The following is an 18,309-nucleotide window of genomic DNA, read 5'->3' as shown; positions in this document are numbered from 1 at the left end:
ATGAAGGGTTTCAGTGAACTTACTGCAGTCACATTGTTCTCAAGTGCATTGTTAGCAGATGGTGGTAACGAGCCAGTTGTTGTGTGATTGGATTTGTGTGACCTTGCGGGAGGTGTCCGCGTGCTACTTGAGATGTGACCGGCCGGGTTGTGGCCAGTGGGCGGGGCTAAAGTTGGAGCGCCGGTGGTGATGGTGGAGGTGGAGCCAGTGACGTCCAATGACGTCGCCACGTCGCCTACCGATTCGGCACCGGGAGATGTCGTCGCCGATGGATTTGGCGAGCTGAGTGAAGTGTTTTCCCCGTGGCCACTAGGTGTCACTGTGACATGACGGAGGCTCATGTTGATGGCGGATGTCGGCAGACGTCGAAACTGAAAGCAATAAATCCAATCGAATAAATCAAACATAGCTGACAAGTTGGCAATTTGAGACAACGTTGATCATACATGTTGTCTTATTCGAGCTTTACGTTACCAGGTGTCCGGCAATGCAAAAGGTTCATGCTGCTCAAAGACAAATTAGGTATTATAAATTACTCACCAGGTGGAGTGGCAAAATAGCTTTCAAATTCAGTTGTTTGAGCTAAAAACAACAAATGTGCTTGTTAATATTTGAGAACTTACTCAAGCCATCAATAATGAATCGTAAAAACAGCGGCAATATTCACCACACGAGAGGTCGCGGTCCGTCTGCCGAGCCCTGGGGCTGGTCACGCCCCAGAAGCGAGCGTTCCAGCCGATCACGGTGCCGTCCTCGCAGGGGCCATGGCGGCCCAGGTCGGCCCACACGCGGAACATGTACACCTCCACCCGGCCCGCCGTGGCCGCGCCGGCCGCTCGCCGCCGAGGCCGGCACCCCAGCCACAGCGAGCCCGAGGGCGTCACGGCCCGGGCGATCACCGTCCACTTGGCCACCAGCCGTCCGGCCAGCTGAAACAGACAGGTCGCGACCTTAGCTGGCCAGCGCCACGACAATTTCTCACAATAATTAGCAACAACGATTTAACAAAGTAGAAAACAGACAAATATCCATATGTGACACTTTTTCAAATGATTAATTCAACAACATCCCGAGGAAATCACAATGTTCCATCACTGACGAGATATATTACGAACAGGCTGAACATGCGGCTACTCGTGTGGTCAACGTATGCTCAACTATTCAATTGTGGAAATAAAACATCTCAGCCTGAGGCAACTTTAGTAGTATTATTGTGATATCTTGTAACATTCCAAATGTATATTTATGTTTTTATTTTTCTTGAAAAAGTTTTGTGATCTTTTAACAATCAAATATTTTATCTTTTTAAATTTTAAAAAAAATGGTGTGACAAATACATTTTAAAATGATTTAAAATACAAAATGGGATAGTTTGTAACATTCCAAATGTACTTTTATATTTTTATTTTTCATTTAAAAAATGTGATATATCTTAACATTCAACAACTTGTCTCTTTTCATTTCTCCAAAAAATAAAAGAAAAACAGTTCCATAGTTTGTAAAAATCTAATATTTTGCCATTTTAAATTTAAAAAAGAAATCTGGTAAAACATTTCATCAAACTTATTTTTCATATTTAAAACATACAATATCTTGTAACATTGAACTTTTTTCACTTTAAAAAAAAAAAAAAAGTGTAATATTTTTCTGCATTGATGTTTTTCTTGTAAGCATCCCTATTTTCAGTTGTATTATTATAAATATGTGGCGGAGCGATAAAAACGTCTCCCGGACACGTCCCGTGTGCGATGGCGTTCATAAAGCGGTTGTCTTCTGACCTCCAGACTGAAGGAGTTTCCGGGCACGTCTCTCCTCAGGCACACCCTGTGCCACCGAGCCGGCGCCAGACTGACAGGGAAGCGGTGGCGGACCCCCAGCAGCCACCCGTACAGCGCCCCCTCGTCCCCCTCCAGGCCCAGCTCGGGCCTGGGGTCGTGGACCGAGCTGTAGGAGAAGGCCACCCAGGCCCCGGGCGCAAGCACTCGCACGTCCAGGCACACGCTCATCTGGAACAGCAAGGGCACGGAGGCGCTCTGCTGCAGGCTCCAGTGGTCCTCACAGCCGTGCAGCACCGCCTTGGTGTCCCCCAGGAAGTAACCAAATGCTTCAAAAGAGGACGGGGGGGGGGGGGGGGGGGGGGGGGCAGGTGGAGCAATTCGGTTGTCTTACTCGTATTCTGGTTGCGGTCTCTAAAGCTAAATTCCCACCAACGTGGTTCCGGTGCTAAATCACTGCTTGCGCCCAAACTGCACTGCAAAAATAACGGTCTAATAAAAAGATCTGTTCAGTTAAGCGGTTCCTATTTCAGTCGCCCACTTTCAAGGAAGAACCAGTTCTGGGCCTGCAAAACCGGTGCTAGTGGGGAAGCAAAGCTAACAGGGAACTGGCCCCAGCACCAGAACTGGATTAGCACCGGAACCGGATTTGGTGGGAATGGGGAATTCGTACCTGTGAGTGGAGAAGCTCCCAAATAGAAAAGCCAGAGGACTTGGAGGAAGGCGCTCTCACTCCTCGTAGTCCTGGATACACACGTGGACAAAAGTATTGGGACAGGCCGCATCATCAGAATGAGAGGGGACGGGAGGCCTTCTTCTAAAGTCGTCATCTTAATACCACCACTATCACATCGCAATTAGACAAAGCACCCATGCTGAACAAAAACGCAAAAAAATTCACAATTCATATTTATCCAATAAGATAACAAAAGCATAACAAATCAAAAACACATCATACTCACCAGAGATGATGAGTAAATGTATTCATGTGTGCGGTTCGCTACAGGTTTGGTGTCACAAATTTTCCGATGTCGTCGAGTGGCAGCAAGATGATTCAGGCGAATGTGAAATCTGATTGGTTCAAGAAACGGTCCTGTTGCTGATATGGGTGAAGTTACATGGATCAGCACGAATGACCTCGGGCAGATTACATTGACGTGGCAACGCATGAGGCTGAAATCTGATTGGACAAGAAATCTAACATACTCATACAGCGAATAGAGAAAATCCACACGAAACAATAAATGAAGTTTGCAATTGCCTAGAGAGGCCACAAGCTGGTGGTAAAGCACTTTTCATGTGTAAATGAAACTCCTCAACTCACTTCCTTGACACCAAGATGACACAAAATGGTGCCGAAGCAAGCTGAAGGTAATTTCGGAAATATACGTGCGTTCACTACCGCCAAGAGAAATGCAACGAAATGAAGCGAAAATAGACTGTTGGTTCTAAATTGATACAGTTTCATGGAGCAAATATTAAAATTGTGTTTGTAAATGTAGATCTGTGCTTTGGATAGTGTTTAGGCCTTGCTGACAGTGACGAGAACATCGACATTTCTCATAACATTTTCCAGTCGGAGGCTGGAAAATGGCAGACTGGAGCGCCCCAATACATTTGTCAACGTGTTGCGATTGTGAACGTCGCTAAAATGTGTCGATATAAATAAAAGACAACATTTTTGTGTCTCCACGGGGGCCGAAACGCCTTCAACCCCGGACGACGTGCCGGACCTCGGGCGGGGGGCAGGCTCGGCTTTTGTTCCCATCGCTTTTATGCGCTGCATATCGCATGTCAAACTCGCATCGGCTCATATTTACACCATGTCACGACATGTTTGATGATGTGTATGAGAATTGACTTTATTTGTAGGTTCACCTTAACCTCGCATTCCTCATATAAGAGACAATCAACAGAAGAGACATTGAAATAGATTTATTACCTGATGTTTTTCCGATTCTTTGGGTCCATTTTGAATTGTTCCGAGGTTGGAAGACAGGTCTCACCATGCAAACATCTCGTCGTTATTCTCCTTCATCTCCTTCTTCGACCTCTTTTTCGGTGTGGACTGAGTTGCTGTGAATTGTGCTCAACAATAAAAACAAGCGCGTCTCACTCACTTTGCAGCGGTGCGTTCGTGTGCTCAGGAAATGACAGACTCGGCGAGGACACGCCCACGCGGAGGAGGGGGCGAGGATGTCTTTCCATCCAACGTTCGTCCGTCCGTTCGTCGGGCCGCGTTGTTCGTCCGTTGCGGCAATTGTCAAAGACTTTCAGCTGATCTTCGTTTTCCATCTGGAGAAGCATCAACTTGTCATCCCTCCATCCCTTCATCCATCCATCAGCTGAGCAGACTGTCCCTCTATCATCCATCCATCTGCCCTATATGCCTTCTTCCTCCATCCCACCCTTCTTGTCTGTTTACATCCATCCATCTATCCATCCTCTTTCTGTCTTTGTCCTCTTTCACCATCCAATCTATCCCGCCATACATCCATCTGTTTAGCAATCGATTCATGCATCCCATCCTATTCTTTCATCCATCCATCATCTCTCCATCAGTACATCCATCAATCCATCAGCCCATCTGACACTTCATCATCCTTCCATTTATCCACACATCTTCCCTTCACAAATGCAGTCATCCATCCATCCATCAGTCCAACTGACATCCTCCCCTAGTCTCTCTATCACCCCCCGATTTCCCATCCTTCCTTCCTTACACAATCTGTTATTTAGTCAATCTCCCCATGTCTCTGTCCATCCGTCTGCGTTCCCAGAACGACTGGAGGGCAACAGCTGCTGCTACAGGATGCGGGGCCCAGACGGTTCCTGGACTGAGTATTAGCCTTCATTTGACCCGTCTCACTGTGCGCACATTTGTGTGTGTGTGTGCGTGTGTGTCTTGAAACACAACAAGTATGTGGAATATGAGTACTGTGCCAAATTGTGGACAAAAGAACAATATTGCTTCTTAGGATTGATTGTGAAATGGATTCCGGTGAGGTAAATGTTCCCAAAACACTCCCACACACGCACAGGTGTGGCGGTGAATTTGAGGAATGGTATCACCATGACAGCTGAAAACTCAAGCAGACGAAAACATCCCCAGGGCTCCTGCGGACTGGTTGTAGTGTCGCAAGTGAACACCAAGGGGCAGTGAAGACCGCACCGACAGCTCAGGTGTCAGGCGGCCTCTGTTCACTTCCACTGAGGAGGAAACTCATCAGAATCAGATCACAAGTGCGGCACGTCCATGTGATACAACAACACGTGGGTGTGAAATTGGGGGGGAAGAAAAAAAAAAAGAGTTTTTCATTTTAGTCCCAAATGATGGCCGCATGCTGAAAAATGCAAGGATGCAATGTCACACATTCCTACAACTTTAGTTTATGAAACGCTAAAACGGGACAAGCAGAAAGGAAAAGTTTCAATGTCCTACAGGGTTTTGTCACGGTCGAGCGAGGCGGAAGTGCTTCGACCTGTTTTGCCGAATGCGCATATACCACATTATATGTTGGTTTTCATATACTTGATCTTATAGTTGACTATATCACAACTATCTGTTAAAGGTGGCAAATAGTTTGGGATTTTTCAGGATGTGGGGATTGTCTGAATCCCACTTGAACAGATGTACTGAGCAGATTTTGACATTAAGCACCAAAACAAAAGCGTTTTTAAAGCAGCGTTTACTTAAGGATCCTTGGTGTGATACGTTCACAAATTGGACCTCGACACTGTAAAACTCTCATTTGGCAGCAAGCGAACAAAGTGCGCCGTGAGCGAGTTGAAGGTCAGTGGCTTTTTTACATGCTGTTTAACATTCACTCGGTGAACTGTGTCACCTTTTCTCATAATCGCAACACAACCTTTCTATTGTATACCGCGACACATATTCTGTTTATACCCTACATCTACATACTCTGTTGGAGCGTGAGGGGCCTAACGTCGTCCATAGCATTTGTCTCCCTCATAATCGACGTGACGAGCCAAGATTCACTTCCTAATCTTTATCTTCTACTCAAAAGTGGTGCCGATCTGAAATCCAAAGCGATGCAACGCCGCCATCTGCTGGCGTCCGTTCGTCATTACAGTCCCGTGGAAGCTTGGATTTCACAGACAATCTGGGCAAGACCGTCTTCCCTGCTTACCGCTTGATAAATGTACTTGACAAATATATTCGTCAGTGAGTTCGGCTTCCAGTTGACCAATAGAAACGCCCACGCCAGTGAATGAGTTCATGAGGTCATGGGCTACAGAAAATGGACGACTGTTGTTGTGGAGTCACATCACAACTACCAACAAGTCCAGTGTGTTTGAACCACTGTGGCTTTATTTGTCCAGCATTGGCGTAGAAATACAGACGACGGCCTCCTCGTGTGGTCACTGATGAGCACGCCGTAAGGACAAAAGTATCAGGACACCCGCAGGAAGTGAAAACTCGTGCTACAACAATTTTGTGTCCATTTGTGAGGTCAGCGTGCACTGAATAAATGATGATCAATTAAGATAACGGGCTCTTATGAGTTGACTGACTGATTGATGATGAGGTGTGTCCCAGTACTTTTGTCCACTTCGCGTGCTGTGCAAACATTTGGCAACATCCGTTTTAGTGCACCCGAAAGCCCGAGATCGGCTCTTCGGTCGTTTTGGGCTGCGGCGCAACGAGCCCGTTGCCATGGAAACGCTACATCTCGCTCCTCACTCCTCCTCCGTGATAAAATGTGCATTTGCTGAACCTTTTTTCTCTCCGTTTTTCCCACCACGCGCTCACCTCCCAGTGAATGTTCCCACACGGCAGTCTCCATGGCAACCAGCGGGTTGGAGAGTCCGACACCGAAAACACTGAGCATTTGTTCCATTTTCTTGAGATCCAGGTCATGGTCCATGTACTAGTACACTCCTTGTCCTCACTAGTAGGACGACTGCATGTCACTAGCGACCAGTGGCTGTCCCGTCTTAAATGGCGCCCTGTGTGAGACCCCCTCCTTTTGCCCCAACTATTTATTGACAAAACCCCACCAGGCATGCTGGGCAGGAATTACGTGTTTATTGTTTACATCATTGTTCTTTGTAGTTTCCCCATAGTAGTAGTATTTATTTAACGTGTGGAGTCGATTTTGTTCTTTTTGCCGGATGTAGTAGGTGAAACGACTGTTCTGCATACCAATCGGTCGATCGCTCGTCAGCTCGTTTGGGCCAGTCTTCCCGTTGAATGAGAGATGTCAGGACGTTGTTTAGAGGCAGACGAGCGGTGACGCCTTTTCGAGTTTGACATACAGTAGATGGCTTCTTTTACGCCTAGCGCTCGTCCCTACCCAGAATTTGGCCTCGAATGAATGTCCCTTCTGATTCAGGACCCAAAGAAGCCGCCCGCCGATGTTGCGCCATACGTCTGTGCAGCGGTCGAAACGCCTGCAACCAAAAATTGATTCACGCTCAGTGGATTACCATCGCCTGGATGACCATCACCTGGATGACTGAGAACCTACACAGACATCCTACTAGTACGCTTAATTGTCTTACTAGTGAGGACAAAGAATGTACTAGTCCTTGGCTCTTAAGATGGATCTCGAGGCGATGGAATAAATGCTCTAAAACTTCTTTCCGTACCCCCGTGGTCAGACCGTCGTGATTTGGTCGACCACTCGAGTGCCGTCGTTCATCTCCACGCACTCAACCTCCTGCCGGGGGTCGTCCCCGCCGTCGGGCCGGCGGGCTCGGCTCTTGGACGGCGGCAGGAAGGTGAGCAGGGTGGGCAGGAAGGCCAGCGCGTGCAAGGCGGAGCACCCGGCCGTCAGCGCCAGGCAGCGGAAGAGCGTGCGCGTCAGGTTGGAGCGCACCGAGCCCACGGGCGCTAGGGCGGCGCCGTAGCACAGGAAGGCCTGCAGCGAGGGTACGCCGTGCCGCTCCAGCGCCACCCTCACCCAGCGGGTCCTGCTGTCACCCCGGCCGGCTGCGAAGCCGGACAGGAGCGGCGCGCTGCAGTCGGCGGCGTGGCCCAACGCCAGGATCAGACACAACACCGACACGCAGTCCAGTTCCACGCCCCACAGGGTCATGAATCCCAGGACGCCGAACTGCACCGAGAGCAGGGTGAGCCCCAGCCACACGGACACTAAGGGCTCCACCACGGCCAGGGAGGACAGACCCAACAGGAAGAGGACGGCCAGGAGCGAGTGACGCAGCGGCGAGCTGACGGCGGCGGCGTAGCGGTCCAGGTACACGAAGGACGGATTGAAGATGAGGAAGCGCACGCGGGAGGTGAGCGACAGGCGGCGCAGCGTGTCCAGCAGCACCGACATCTCCTCGCGCTTGTTCTCCGTGGTCTTGGCCACCAGGAAGATGCGCGAAGCCGCCACGTCGGGCTCCTCGCCGGGGCCCCGCTCGGCGAAGATGATGTCGTCGGCGAAGTGGGCGAACTGAGGCTCGCGCAGGAAGTCCAGGCGGAGAGTGCGGGTGAAGTTGTCCCGAGGCAAGCTGGTGGAGCGGTTGCGCTCGGACAGGTAGGCCAGGTAGGCCTCCAGCCAGCTGATGCGCTGGAAGCCTTTGGCGTACTCTAGCAGATCACGCTGCACCGAGGCGTTCCAGTAGGGGGCGCTCTCGTAGATGTAGAAACCGATGACGGGCGAGTAGGAGCTGAAGTAGCGCTGCTGGGCGCGGGTGTACGACACCGTGGCCGTGTCCATGGCGACCAGGCCGCTGGGGTCCGAGCCCTGGGCCACCTGTCGATGGCACAATGCGTGTTACTACCGGCGGTGCGAAGTGGATTTTGCACTTACCTGTACTTATTTGAGTATTTCTTTCTCAAACAACTTTTTAATTTCACTCCTTACATTTGAAAACGCCACTGATGGTGTAATGGTACACTCGCCTGACTTTGGTGCAGGCAGCGTATAGTTCCCACTCAGTGACGGTGTGAATGTGAGTGCGAATGGTTGTCTGTGTCTATATGTACCCTGCGACTGACTGGCGACCAGTTCAGGGTGTAGTCCGCCTTTCGCCCGAAGTCAGCTGGGATAGGCTCCTGCGACCCTAACCACGATAAGCGGTGTTGAAAATGGATGGATGGATTACATTTGAAAACACCTACTAATTGTCTGTACTTGCAATTGAGATCTTGATTGACTGATGGAGCGCTTAAGTCGAAAAAAAACTGATTGCGCAGCGACATGGAGGACCGTGAACCCCGGGAGCATGAACGGATTCGCAAAAGCAAGATATGCTCAACACGCGAGAGATATTTTTGATGTCAGCTACAAGACTGATTCCCGGTGAATGCGTTGTCTTGTCAGCCACCAGCGTCTACACACTCAACACAATCATTTGTTTATAAGAATATTAAAGCGTGGACGAACAGTGGACGAGCGGTTCCCACGTGTCACTGAGTTTCTGGGTTTGAATCTCGGCTTTCCTGTGCGGACTTTGCATGTTCTCACCGTGTTTGTGTCGGTTTTCTTCCGGTCGTCCGGTTCCCTCCCACATTTCTCCAAAGCTAATTTAAGACTCCAAATTGTCTAGGTGAGAATGTAAATGGTTGTTTGTCTATATGTGCCCTATGACTGACTAGTGACCAGTCCAGGTTGTACCCAATTAACCAGTCCCTCAACAATCACGTTAACTATTTCTGAATTGGCATTTTTTAATCAACTTACCTGTCGGAATGCAAATTATGGCCAGCGTTCCATCGCCGTTTCGAGCAATTTAACATCTTCACGTCACATTCAAGTTACAGCAACAGAGAAGAATACTGAAATCATCATTCAAGCCATTTTGTCTGTTTTCTCAATCTCTCCATCTTGGTCAAATGACATGTTAAGGGGTCTTTTAACTGGAAGTACGCGTTACGTCATTGAGAAAATCTCTACATCAGATCGAGTCAATTATTTTGCAGCAACAAGCGTCTTACCTGCAGGAAGCCCATGAGTCCAAAGGAGATGTAGACCAGGTAGAGCAGCACCACAAAGGGCTTGACATAGGTATTGGTGATCCAGTCTCCGTAGCAACGCCTCACGCAGCCCAGCAGAAGGTGCGAGTCCTGGGGACGGGAGTCCGAGGCATTGGCGTGGCCGGGCACGCTCGTCAGGTGGTCGGCGGCCGCGTGTGGGCGGACGTAAGTGCGCGTGTGCGCCAGTTCGGCCGGGCGAGGCGCGTGGGGCGTCCCCGTGGTGGTCTGCGCCTCGTCCTGGTAGCGGGTGTACATCAGGCATCGGTACCAGGCCGGCTTGGATTCCAGCCGCTCCTGTTTGGGCACTCGTCGGCAAAAGCAGCCGTGCCTGTAGCCCGTCTCCAGGTAGCCGGTGAAGACCAGGCAGGAGCTGTAGAAGGACAGCACGTAGGCGTAGCTGACGGCCACGGCCAGCGCTGCGGCGCGACAGAAGAGGCGGACCGCCTCCATGTTGGTGAGGGGCGAGGCGGCCAGGCCCAAAGTCAACAGGTGGAGCGCCGTGGAGCCCGAGAAGCGCAGCATGACGTCCTCGAAGACGCTCGCCACGCGCTCCTTTACGTGCTGGTCCTCACGCGTACGGCGCCAGGACGACAGCATTTCGAAGGAGCCGAACAGTCCGTGACCTGCAAAAAAAAAAAAAAAAAAAAAAAAAAAAAGACTGATTTGGAAAATTGGGCTCATTACGTTTTGAGTGCCCCTCGAAGGTTTTGAATATTTTGTCAATGATGCAGCACAACTACAAGCGCAACAGTAATAAACATATTTTACGATCATATTGCAGCGGCGGCGCCTCATCGGGCACACCTCGGTTTCCGGCCTCCTCTCTGGTTGCCATGGCGCCAGCCATATATAATAAAGCTCATTTGGGTGACCGCGACACGACGAGGCGCGTCACACCTCGGATGGGAACTAGCGAGCCGACTCTTTGGGTGACAATTACGCAGACGAGCAAACAAATCCTCAAGCTGAGGCACAAATGAAGTTGTGACAATCTCTGTCTGACATTTGATTTGATTTGCTTTTTTAGCATTGTGGAATTTTGCTATGTTTCCATCAAATGACATTTTTTTTCTCTGTTGAGTCAGCTTCTTACTGCTCGGTGGACTAATTTGTTTCACTGCAAGATTTTTCTTTTCGATGGAGACTTTGTTTGGTCAGCCACAAAACGTGACGTCAACTGCATCACTCCAGCGAGTCAAGGTCACAGGCTAACACTTGTCACTCATGTGGAAATGATGAGCGCCGCCCCCCCCTCATCCGCTCCTGGAGGGAAGGATCAGATGCAGCAGGCAGTCACCACAAGCTCTGTGTGAAACTTGGGGGCCGGGGTGGAAATCAATGGGAGTGTTCACCTCCTGAGGCGTAGTATCTTTGTTCGTGTTCTTTGACAGCAATTTCTGCAGCGTGCAGGTCATGTTTTTGTTGCTGTCAGCAACTCGACAAATAACAGCTGACAATTGGCAGGGTGCTGAAAGACGGGAAAACGGTCGATTTTCAAGCAAATCGACGAAACGTTGCTAAGAACGTAGGCGGTTCCACATCTAATCTTGATCTCTGCAGACCGAGCGGTGCACTTCAGGACCGCAAGTCAACTTTTAGCAACATAGACAATGATACTCGCACGGAAGCAAAAGTTCAGAACTTTCACAGTCCTTTTCAATGAATTGATAATTTTTTTTTGTGGAGCAAGGAAATGTTGTCAAATTCTTAATTTTAAAAGGAAATAGAGTTTAAGCTTTAATTTGTTCCGTGACCACGACTGTAACTTCGATCACTTTCAAATCAACTTTCCTTATTGAAATGAATGCCATTAATATGTTCCAGCCCCCCCAAAAAAACACAAACAAATGTTTGTAGTGCTTTTAAATAAAGAAAAAATAGTGCTGTAGAACAATATTGTACAGTGTAAAAAAATACAGTCTTCTTCTTCTTCTTTTCCTTTCGGCTTGTCCCGTTAGGGGTCGCCACAGCGCGTCATCCTTTTCCATGTAAGCCTATCTCCTGCATCCTCCTCTCGAACACCAACTGCCATCATGTCTTCTCTCACGACATCCATCAACCTTCTCTTTGGTCTTCCTCGAGCTCTCTTGCCTGGCAACTCCATCCTCATCATCCTTCTACCAATATACTCACTATTTCTCCTCTGGACGTGTCCAAACCATTGAAGTCTGCTCCCTCTAACTTTGTCTCCAAAACATCGACCCTTGGCTGTCCCTCTGATGAGCTCATTTCTAATTTTATCCAACCCGGTCACTCCGAGAGCGAACCTCAACATCTTCATTTCCGCCACCTCCAGCTCTGCTTCCTGTTGTCTCTTCAGTGCCACTGTCTCTAATCCATACATCATGGCTGGCCTCACCACGGTTTTATAAACTTTGCCCTTCATCCTAGCAGAGACTCTTCTGTCACATAACACACCTGACACCTTCCTCCACCCGTTCCAACCTGCTTGGACCCGTTTCTTCACTTCCTGATCACACTCACCATTGCTCTTGACGGTTGACCCCAAGTATTTAAAGTCCTCCACCCTTGCTATCTCTTCTCCCTGTAGCCTCACTCTTCCCCCACCACCCCTCTCACTCATGCACATATATTCTGTTTTACTTCGGCTAATCTTCATTCCTCTGCTTTCCAGTGCATGCCTCCATCTTTCTAACTGTTCTTCCAGCTGCTCCCTTCTTTCACTGCAGATCACAATGTCATCTGCAAACATCATGGTCCACGGGGATTCCAGTCTAACCTCATCTGTCAGCCTATCCGTCACCACTGCAAACAGGAAGGGGCTCAGGGCTGATCCCTGAGGCAGTCCCACCTCCACCTTAAATTTGTCTGTCACACCTACAGCACACCTCACGGCTGTTCTGCTGCCCTCGTACATGTCCTGTATTATTCTAACATACTTCTCTGCCACTCCAGACTTCCGCATGCAGTACCACAGTTCCTCTCTGGGTACTCTGTCATAGGCTTTCTCCAGATCTACAAAGACACAATGTAGCTCCTTCTGACCTTCTCTGTACTTTTCCCATCAACATCCTCAAGGCAAATAATGCATCTGTGGTACTCTTTCTAGGCATGAAACCATACTGTTGCTCGCAAATACTCACTTCTGTCCTGAGTCTAAGCCTCCACGACTCTTTCCCATAACTTCATTGTGTGGCTCATCAGCTTTATTCCTCTATATTTGCCACAGCTCTGCACATCACCTTTGTTCTTAAAAATGGGCACCAGTACGCTTTTCCTCCATTCCTCAGGCATCTTCTCACGCACTAGAATTCTATCGAACAAGCTGGTCAAAAACTCCACAGCCACCTCTCCTAGATGCTTCCATACCTCCACAGGAATGTCATCAGGACCAACTGCCTTTCCATATTTCATCCTCTTTAATGCCTTTCTAACTTCCCACTTATTAATCATTCCCACTTCCTGGTCCACCACACTTGCCTCTTCTACTCTCCCTTCTCTCTCATTTTCCTCATTCGTCAACTCCTCGAAGTAATCTTTCCATCTAGCTAGCACACAGCTGGCACCAATCAACATATTTCCATCTCTATCCTTAATCACCCGAACCTGCTGCACATCCTTCCCATCTCTATCCCTCTGTCTGGTCAGCCTGTATAGATCCTTTTCTCCTTCTTTAGTGTCCAACCTGACATACATGTCATCATATTCCTCTTGTTTGGCCTTTGCCCTGTGTCGCATCTCAATGTATTCCTTTCGCCTCTCCTCGGTCCTCTCAGTGTCCCACTTCTTCTTAGCTAACCTTTTTCCTTGTATGATTTCCTGTACTGTGAGGTTCCACCACCAAGTCTCCTTCTCTCCTTTCCTGCCAGAAGATACACCAAGTACTCTCCTGCCTGCCTCTCTGATCACCTTGGCTGCAGTGGTCCAGTCTTCTGGAAGCTCCTCCCGTCCACCGAGAGCCTGTCTCACCTCTTCCCGAAAAGCTGCACAACACTCGTCCTGTCTCAGCTTCCACCACATGGTTCTCTTCTCTGCCTTTGTCTTCCTAATCTTCCTCCCCACCACCAGAGTCATCTTACACACCATTTTATGCTGTCTCGCCACACTCTCCCGTACCAGTACTTTACATTTGGTAACCTCCTTCAGATTACATCGTCTGCACAAAATGTAATCCGCCTGCGTGCTTCTACCTCCGCTCTTGTAGGTCACCCTATGTTCGTGCCTCTTCTGGAAAAAAGTGTTAACAACAGCCATTTGCATCCTTGTTGCAAAGTCTACCACCATCTGTCCCTCCAAGTTCCTTTCCTGGATGCCGTACTTACCCATCACTTCTTCATCACCCCTATTACCTTCACCAACATGTCCATTACAATCGGCACCAATTACGATTCTGTCTCTGTCTGGGATGCTCAGAACTACTTCGTCGAGCTCCTTCCAGAATTTCTCTTTCATCCAGAATAAAAAAATACAGTAACATACATAAATAGAATGTAAATCAACAGTATTTGACACATTTTTGCTTTAATTGAGTCGATATTGTGTTGCTCCTTCTAGTGTGTGCACCTTGGCCACCAGGGGCAGTATAACATAGATACAGAAAATAAACATTGATTTGATGATGAAACGAAGACTGTCACAACTAAGCTGACGTCATATTAGTCATTTTACACAGAGGATAAAGAATATATGCCTGCGAGTATTTTTATATCGTCTCTCTACGTGTGTTGCTGCACCGCTCGTGTTCTAATATCAGATTTTAAAGGTTTATAACTACCGCAATAGAGGCCAACTTTGTTTTGGTTTTGTTATGCATTTCGTAAGACAAAGTTATGTGCTTTGGTTGAATATATAATGTTTCAATCTTTCAAAGTTTTATATTTGGAAAAAAAAGTGTGAATGGCAACTTGAAAAACTTAAATTGGGGCATTTGTCATTTTTTAGACAAATTTGAAAACACGAAGAGCACAGCGATAGATGATGAACGATTCATAACGTCGGACTCACCCAGCATGACAAAAGGTATGCCCAGGTAGGTGGAGTTGTAGGTGGAGCCGCTCAGGTTGAGAATGCCCGCCGCCGTCAGCCCCGCCAGCGTGACGGACAGCAAGGCCAGCGCGCCCAACCACGGCTTGGAGCGGACGCAGTCCCGCATGGAGCAGCACAGGACGGCCAGTGCGCCGCACAGCCCCAAGCCGGCCAACAGGGGGCGTCGCGCCAGCACAGAGGACAGCTGGAAGTCGGTCCTGAGGGACGACGACGTGGCCGGGTAGAAGCCCAGCTGAGGGTGGAGCGCCGCAAACTCCCGCAGCCGGCTGTAGAAGGCCTTCTCCCATTGGCCGGCCACGCCCTCCATGAGGCCGCCGCGCGCCTGCAGGTAGTAGGTCAGCTGGACCGCCCGCGCCGAGCGAACACCCTCGCCCCGCGGCCCCCGCGTCCCGCCGTCGGGGGCCCAGCTTTGCACGCCGCCCAGCTGGTGGCCGACGTAGGCCCGGCGCCCGTCCGCCAGCTGCGTGATGGGGTAGCGCAGGACGGGCGCCGAGCGGTTGGCGGCCCGGGCCGACCGGATGTCCTCCATGGCGCGGATGATGTCGTCCACGATACACGCGTTCTTGTCGTCAGGGAGACACAGGTGCGAGAAGGAGTAGTTGAAGCTGTTCGGGCCGCTCGGGGGCACCGTCACCTGCATCCGGTAGATGAGCCTGTGCAGCTGAAATCGCAAAAAAGCCTTTACACATGCGTGCCTTGACTTACGTGTTCCCCAACTTACAAATTTTTTTGCATTGCAAGCCATCAAAACGCAAACTTTGCAACTTGTAGCATTTTAATGCCAAGGAACTAGCTTGAATTGAGTCGAAGTGCTTCATTTAGACATAAATAGTGCTTTTCCACCACCTTGTGGCACCTTGGTAGGCACGAAACTATGTTTGAATGGATTGTGGCGCTTCATCAAGACATGAGTAGCGATTTGTCGCCTGTTACATCTTGGTGCCAAGGAGGTAAGTTGAAGTAAATTGAGGAGGTTCATTTAGGCAAAAGTAGTGCTTTGCAACCGTCTTGATGCCAAGGAACTATGTTGAAGTGAGTTGATTAGCTTCATTTAAACAGAGGAAGGGTTTTGTTGCTATCTTGTGGCATCTTGGTCCCAAGGAACTATGTTGAGGACCTTCATTTGCAAAAAAGTAGTGTTTTGCCGACATCTTGGTGCCATATAAGCATGTTGAGGCGCTTCATTTAGATAAAGTTAGTGCTTTGCCGCCTTCTTGTGGCATTGGAACCTTTTGAGGGGCGTGTCAATGACTGGCAGATTTGAAGTCTTCGTGGCAGGTCCTCATCTTCTACGAACAGTGAGAGTTCATTGTACTACTTTCCTGCTAATCAGCCCTATGGCGCCATCTTATGGCATCACAGAAGGAGCACTAGAAAAGAGTTTTAGGGGATTAGTTCCACAGGGGAAAAAAAAGTTGAGTATTAATAGCGAGCCAAAAATACGTGGGAGTTTGCTGTAGTTTTGAAAAAATCTATTTTTATTTGTATTTTTTAGAAGCCTCGTTTAACGTGTGTGGGTTTGCACGCATTTATATGCTGTGGCTCATACTGAGAGAGCACCTGCTTTCAGTCATAAACTCATTCATTTTATCTTGTAACATTTTTGGATACTTTGGTATTGAAATGAGCGGCACGGTGGGAACTGGTTAGCACATCTGCCTCACAGTTCTGAGGACCGGGGTTCCAATCCCGGCCCCGCCGGTGTGGAGTTTGCATGTTCTCCCCGTGCCTGGATGGGTGTTCTCCAGGCACTCCGGTTTCCTTCCACATCCCAAAAACATGCGTGGTAGGTTGATTGGACACTCTGAATTGCTCTTAGGTGTGAATGTAAGTGCGAATGGTTGTTTGTTTCTATGTGTCCTGTGATTGGCCGGCGACCAGTTCAGGGTGCACACCGCCTCCCGCCCGAAGATAGCTGGGATAGGCTCCGGCACGCCCGCGACCCGCGTGAGGAGAAGTGGTACAGAAATTGGTATTGAAATTGATAGAGGTGCAGCTAATATTCTTGTGAGTGACTGTAAATGGAAGGGACCTGTAATTGGCAAAGATGACATTAACTGTTTATAAGAGTGCTCATTTTCTTCCAAGATTGTACAATATATATTTTTCAAATGCTAAAAAAGAAGATAAAACTTATTCTGCCAGCCTTGTTTGCGCTATTTTCATTCTTTCAATCATCTATGTCTAAAAATGTTTGTCTCCTTTTATTGACTTAACATGCAAAGAGTAACAGTGACCGTCTTAAAATTAAATGGAAGAAACTTCAATTGGACTTATTTTTGCCATTGCCTTCTTTTAATTCAATATATTTTTAAATGATTTTATTTATTCCAAAAATACATTTGCTCAATTAATCAACACGACTGTTATGTTGCGGGTCAAATTGACCTGTCGTATAAAATACAAACTTTGAGAAAATACATTTGAAAAAAAAATGCGGTCTTTTGACAATGTATATTCAAAAAGAGAGTTTTTTTAATGACTAAACAGTCAGTGGGTCAAATTGAACTGTTTTAACGTTAACAAAATACAAAGGATGAAACTTTTTCTGCTAGCTAAATGTGTGTTCTTTTCTCCTTTTAAGGATCTAATGTTTTTGAATGACTAACACCAAAATGGTCTGAAACCGTCTGCTTGCCCGCTTGTTCTTTTCTTTCCATTTTCCCCAGCGACTGCGCTGTATTGTTGCCAAATAACGGCGAGAAGCGGAAGCGGCGCCGCTTACCTTGAGCACGGTGTCCAGATGCGGCGGCTCCAGCACGCTCCCCCGCCGGGCGGTGACGATGACGCGGCCGTAGCGTCCGGGCGTCTGCAGGTCCGAGTAGAGAGCGTGCTTGGAGTGGTTGATGGGGAAGAGGCTGTCCACCAGGTTGCCCTCGATCTTGGCCAGGCTGTGCTTGGGCGCCAGCAGGCTCTGCACGTCCTCCTCCACGCGGTAGCGGCTGAAGCTGGCGCCCAGCAGCACGGCGAGCAGCACCGGCGCCGAGGCGAACAACACCGGCTGGCTGGCCACGAAGCGGCCGAGTGCGCGGAAGCCGCCGCTCAGGCCGGCGTGCAACGCTCGGCGTAGCATGGCGGCGCGCGGCCGAGCGGGAGGCTCCCGCGGCGGCGGCGGCGGCCGCTCCAGCCTCTCCCAGCGAGCGAAAAGCCCCGAGGCGGCGCCGAGGAGCATCAGGGGCGGCCGGGCGCATCGGCGAAGCACGCCCCGCTTCTCTGCATCTGCAATGAGGGGAAGCCAAGAGCGGCGCAGGGAGGGGTGGGGGTGGTCTCGGTCTAAAGTCCTCCTCTCATCCGCCGTAAAAACCTTCCAATAAAAAAAAGAGAGAGCGAGAGAGACATGAGTGTGCGGCGTGTCCATTCAACAGCCACCATCCATTCCTCCTACCTGATGCTGCAGTGAGCATCCCCGCTCAAGACGCCACAGACCGGCTGCGTCTTCCGGTGTGTTCGAACGGACCGTGCCCCTCCGCTGAGGCCGAGCTCCGGAGTCTGCGCTCGCCGACTCTCGACTCAGCCCAGCCCGGCGCCGAGGTGCCGTTTAGTAGGCTGCGTTCGTGCGTGCGCCATTCAGGCATGACG

General features: G+C 49.3%; 2 protein-coding genes across 5 annotated transcripts; both read right to left on the bottom strand.

Moving 5' to 3' along the window:
• Positions 1-280: 280 nt before the first annotated feature.
• LOC133396766 (adhesion G-protein coupled receptor G4) lies at positions 281-4,578 on the bottom strand. Of its 3 annotated transcripts, none has more exons than XM_061666941.1 (7): positions 4,499-4,578; positions 3,718-4,070; positions 2,449-2,519; positions 1,779-2,104; positions 668-929; positions 541-582; positions 281-371 (listed from the first exon to the last, which is right to left on the bottom strand). In XM_061666941.1, the coding sequence occupies exons 2-7, from the start codon at positions 3,744-3,746 to the stop codon at positions 310-312; spliced, it is 792 nt and encodes a 263-aa protein (XP_061522925.1). In that variant the 5' UTR covers positions 3,747-4,070; positions 4,499-4,578; the 3' UTR covers positions 281-309. The 3 variants fall into 3 exon arrangements, with proteins under 3 accessions (XP_061522925.1, XP_061522926.1, XP_061522927.1); XM_061666942.1 differs by lacking the exon at positions 4,499-4,578 and adding an exon at positions 2,738-2,874 and having other exon boundaries at positions 3,718-4,497; XM_061666943.1 differs by lacking the exons at positions 3,718-4,070; positions 4,499-4,578 and adding an exon at positions 2,738-3,477.
• A 1,600-nt stretch (positions 4,579-6,178) lies between these two features.
• ptchd1 (patched domain containing 1) lies at positions 6,179-17,818 on the bottom strand. Of its 2 annotated transcripts, XM_061666580.1 has the most exons (5): positions 17,456-17,803; positions 14,689-15,391; positions 9,889-10,346; positions 9,685-9,813; positions 6,179-8,500 (listed from the first exon to the last, which is right to left on the bottom strand). In XM_061666580.1, the coding sequence occupies exons 1-5, from the start codon at positions 17,801-17,803 to the stop codon at positions 7,397-7,399; spliced, it is 2,742 nt and encodes a 913-aa protein (XP_061522564.1). In that variant the 3' UTR covers positions 6,179-7,396. The 2 variants fall into 2 exon arrangements, with proteins under 2 accessions (XP_061522564.1, XP_061522563.1); XM_061666579.1 differs by having other exon boundaries at positions 9,685-10,346; positions 17,456-17,818.
• Between the last annotated feature and the right edge of the window lie 491 nt (positions 17,819-18,309).

Source organism: Phycodurus eques, chromosome 21 (assembly GCF_024500275.1).
Source record: "Phycodurus eques isolate BA_2022a chromosome 21, UOR_Pequ_1.1, whole genome shotgun sequence".
NCBI classification, from domain to species: Eukaryota; Metazoa; Chordata; class Actinopteri; order Syngnathiformes; family Syngnathidae; genus Phycodurus; species Phycodurus eques.
The sequence above is the reverse complement of the archived record's forward strand: the minus strand, read 5'-3'. Positions and strand labels throughout refer to the sequence as shown.

Coding starts and splice junctions, on each gene's coding strand:
- LOC133396766 (XM_061666941.1), bottom strand. CDS start 3,746: ATGGACCCAAAGAATCGGAAAAACATCAG. Junction 2,105..2,448: donor GGGAGCTTCTCCACTCACAG/GTACGAATTCCC, acceptor CCTCTTTTGAAG/CATTTGGTTACTTCCTGGGG. Junction 372..540: donor CTATTTTGCCACTCCACCTG/GTGAGTAATTTA, acceptor TATTGCTTTCAG/TTTCGACGTCTGCCGACATC.
- ptchd1 (XM_061666579.1), bottom strand. CDS start 17,803: ATGCTACGCCGAGCGTTGCACGCCGGCCTGAGCGGCGGCTTCCGCGCA. Junction 15,392..17,455: donor ATCTGGACACCGTGCTCAAG/GTAAGCGGCGCC, acceptor TTGCGATTTCAG/CTGCACAGGCTCATCTACCG. Junction 10,347..14,688: donor CATACCTTTTGTCATGCTGG/GTGAGTCCGACG, acceptor TTTTTTTTGCAG/GTCACGGACTGTTCGGCTCC.